At 41.8% G+C, this 3050-nt stretch overlaps 1 protein-coding gene across 1 annotated transcript; it reads right to left on the bottom strand.

Annotated features, from left to right (window-relative positions):
• Nucleotides 1-967: 967 nt before the first annotated feature.
• On the bottom strand, nucleotides 968-1889 carry LOC115886670. Its single transcript, XM_030905923.1, has 2 exons — nucleotides 1448-1889; nucleotides 968-1254 (listed from the first exon to the last, which is right to left on the bottom strand). Exons 1-2 carry the CDS (start codon nucleotides 1887-1889, stop codon nucleotides 968-970), a joined length of 729 nt encoding a protein of 242 aa, XP_030761783.1.
• Between the last annotated feature and the right edge of the window lie 1161 nt (nucleotides 1890-3050).

The following is a 3050-nucleotide window of genomic DNA, read 5'->3' as shown; positions in this document are numbered from 1 at the left end:
CCAACATTTTGATCTGCAGTAAGTGTATTGTTTTATTAGGAGTAAAAATTATACTTTTTTTGACGATGCTGTGTACCTTTGAAGGACCATCGTAAAGCTATTCCGACGTTACAGGGAGGTACAAAAATTCATTTTTACTCCGAATATATATAGGATCCTATATCTTTTACGCGGAGCAAAGGGCTTCAGTGAAAGCTCTCCATTGGGTTTTGTTTTTGGCAGTTGTTTTTCCTTCCTTCCATGTTGACCCTACTTGTTGAAGCTCATCCAGTATGGAACGTCTCCATGTTTGAGCAGGTCGTCCTTGCTTTCTTTTTCCTTGGGAATTCCACTCCAGCGCTGATCTCGCTATATTACTATAAGGTTTCCGCAAAGTGTGACCTATCCAACCCCATTTTCTTTTGCGGATTTCAATGCCTACTTCTTGTTGGTTTGTAAGATGAAGCAGGTCGGTGTTACGTATAGTGTCTAGCCAAAAGATTTTAAGGATTTTCCGCAAGCAGCGATTGATAAACACCTGTGGACGGTTGATGGATATTTTTGTCACTCTCCATGTCTCGCAGTCATATAATAAAACTGGTATGACGTTGGAATTGAATATTCTTAATTTTGTTTGTATGGAGAGTTGACAGGAGGTCCAAACTGATTTTAGTTGGCCAAAGGCTCGCTGCGCCTTCCTGATCCTGCTGAAAATATCCGCGTCTGCGCCACCGTTTGCTGTTACAATACTTTCCAGGTAAGTAAACTCTGTTACATTCTCGACATGTTTGATTCCTACATTGAATGGAGTGTTGTTGTTTGTGTTAATGCGCATTGACTTTGTTTTGTCGATGTTTATGCTTAATCCTACTTTGTCTGCTTCTGTTTTTAGACGTCTGAGCATAATTTCCATGTCTTTGAAGGATTGCGTTGTGAGACAGATATCATCAGCATAATCAAGATCCGTCAGATGCGATGTCAGAGTACATTACTTCCACCTACCACAGCAAACATTACTTCCCCTAATGTTTGCTGTGGCTTTAGTCAAAACGCTGTCAAGCACGATATTAAATAAAAGCGGCGATAATGTGCAACCCTGCTTTACTCCTATCCCTAAGTTAAAACTATCGCTGGTTCTGCCGTTGTGCAGCACATTGCATTCTGTGTTTCTGTAGAGTTCCTTGATTATATTAATTAGTTTTTCCGGAATACCTTTTTCTTTTAGAGTTTTCCATACCATCGCATGGGGGATACTGTCAAAAGCTTTGACGAAATCTATGAATAATAAGAATAAAGGTGACCTAAATTCTAGTGACTGCTCTATGATAATGCGCAATGTGTTAATATGGTCATGCACGAGTGGTTCGGTCGGAAACCAGCTTGGTTCTCTCTCGGAGTAGGCTCTATATAGGAGTTTAACCTTAAATGAACTATAGCGGATATTATCTTGTGTTTAAGAAGATAATACCTCTCCAGTTGTCACAGTTAGTGGTATCTCCTTTTTTAGGGAGTTTAATAATGAGACCCTGTTTCCATTCATCTGGAATGATGTTAGATACCCAAGCTCGTGTAATTAGAGGATGCAGTATGTCTGCTGCTGTTCTAGGATCTGCTTTGAGGAGGTCTGCAGGGACGCTATCGGGGCCGGCTGCCTTATTGTTCTTAGGTGTTTTAATAGCCTTTTGTATTTCTGTTTTCGTTGGCGTGTTGCAGTTGATAGGCATTTCGATTGTTGGCTCCGGTTGGTCGTTGTCGAAATTTTGTTCACTTATGGGTCCAAGCAGGTTGCTGAAGTGTTCTTTCCATCTGTCAAGCTGTTCTTCAGAGGATGTTAGTGGTCTGCCGTCTTTGCTTTTAATAACTGTATTGAAGTTACTCGGTTGTTTTGTTATTTTGTACAGTTCCCTCATATTGCGTTGTTCTGCGGCTTTTTGTGCCTCGTTTGCTAGTTGTTCATGCCAAGCTCGTTTGTCCTTTCTGGCTGATCTCTTAACTGCTCTATTCGATACTTGATATTGTTGTTGTAAAGTAGTTTTGGTCGTCTCTTTTTTTTTTGCGGAATATATTGGTGACCGATGTGGAAAAATGACTCTTAAAAGCGAGCCTAGGAATCATCTTTCGTTGCGGCTATTCTACCTTTTTCAATCAGTCTATCTTCAAGTTTTGACGTCCAGGGTCCAGACAAGGAGAGCGCGCCGAGGACTATCTGCAATTTAATAGTTCGGGAGGGTATTAACCCAGTTCGGAGGAAAGTTCGGCGCGACCGGGATGGGGGTTAGGGGTTCAAAGAGAGGGGGGACTTGTAAACTGTTGCACCGACACTGGCGGATTCCTGGGGATTTCGCGAGATTTTTATTCCATCGGCGTATACAAAGGGCGGCGTAAAATCCACGCTAGTGGCCTTTGGAAGGGACTAACTGTTGCCAGAATTATTGGAAAGGTGCCATTAAACCAGAAACTATAGCGACTCGAGCTGAATAAATTATTCTATTCGATCTTTTATTTATTTATTTCGTGTCGTTGTTGGAATCGTATAAAGTGGTAGTAAATATACTTTGTAGGCAGTATGTTGTTTCAAGAGGGTTATATACCTTTTATTCCTTATTGAATTTAATATAAGCTGATATCGAGTCACAAACTACCTTGGGCCATTACTAACGGGAATTATTCTTCTTAAGGTGCCGTGCAGATTCCTGCGTAGGCGTTCATCTTTTTCTTCCTCATCAGATGGTTCTGTTAACTGCCGCGACTTGGAGTGCTTGGAAGTCCTGTATGCCTGTCCAATGACGAATATTTCTCAGCCAGGATAGCTTCCTTCGTCCTATCCCCCTTTTGCCCCCCTCTATTTTACCCTGGAGAATCAGACGCTGAAAGTGATAGCGTTCTCCACGTAGTATGTGTCCCAAATAGGCTATTTTCCTCTTCTTGATGATTTCGAAGAGTTCACGTTGTTCCAGACCAGCTCTTCTGAGAATGTCTTCATTCCTAACACGGTCGACCCAGGGCACTCTTAGCATTCGTCGTAGGGTCCACATTTCGAAGGCTTCAATTCGGTTTATTGTTGTTACCTT

Source organism: Sitophilus oryzae, unplaced genomic scaffold (assembly GCF_002938485.1).
Source record: "Sitophilus oryzae breed Bouriz unplaced genomic scaffold, Soryzae_2.0 scaffold_494_pilon_pilon, whole genome shotgun sequence".
NCBI lineage: Eukaryota > Metazoa > Arthropoda > Insecta > Coleoptera > Curculionidae > Sitophilus > Sitophilus oryzae.
Note: the sequence above shows the minus strand (reverse complement) of the source record. Positions and strands in the feature narration are given on the sequence as shown.

Bases quoted from the DNA above. Each gene is read 5' to 3' on its own strand.
- LOC115886670 (XM_030905923.1), bottom strand. From the start codon at position 1,889: ATGAGGGAACTGTACAAAATAACAAAACAACCGAGTAACTTCAATACA. The intron at 1,255-1,447 runs GTATTATCTTCT...TATTATTCATAG, and splicing joins TAACTGTGACAACTGGAGAG to ATTTCGTCAAAGCTTTTGAC.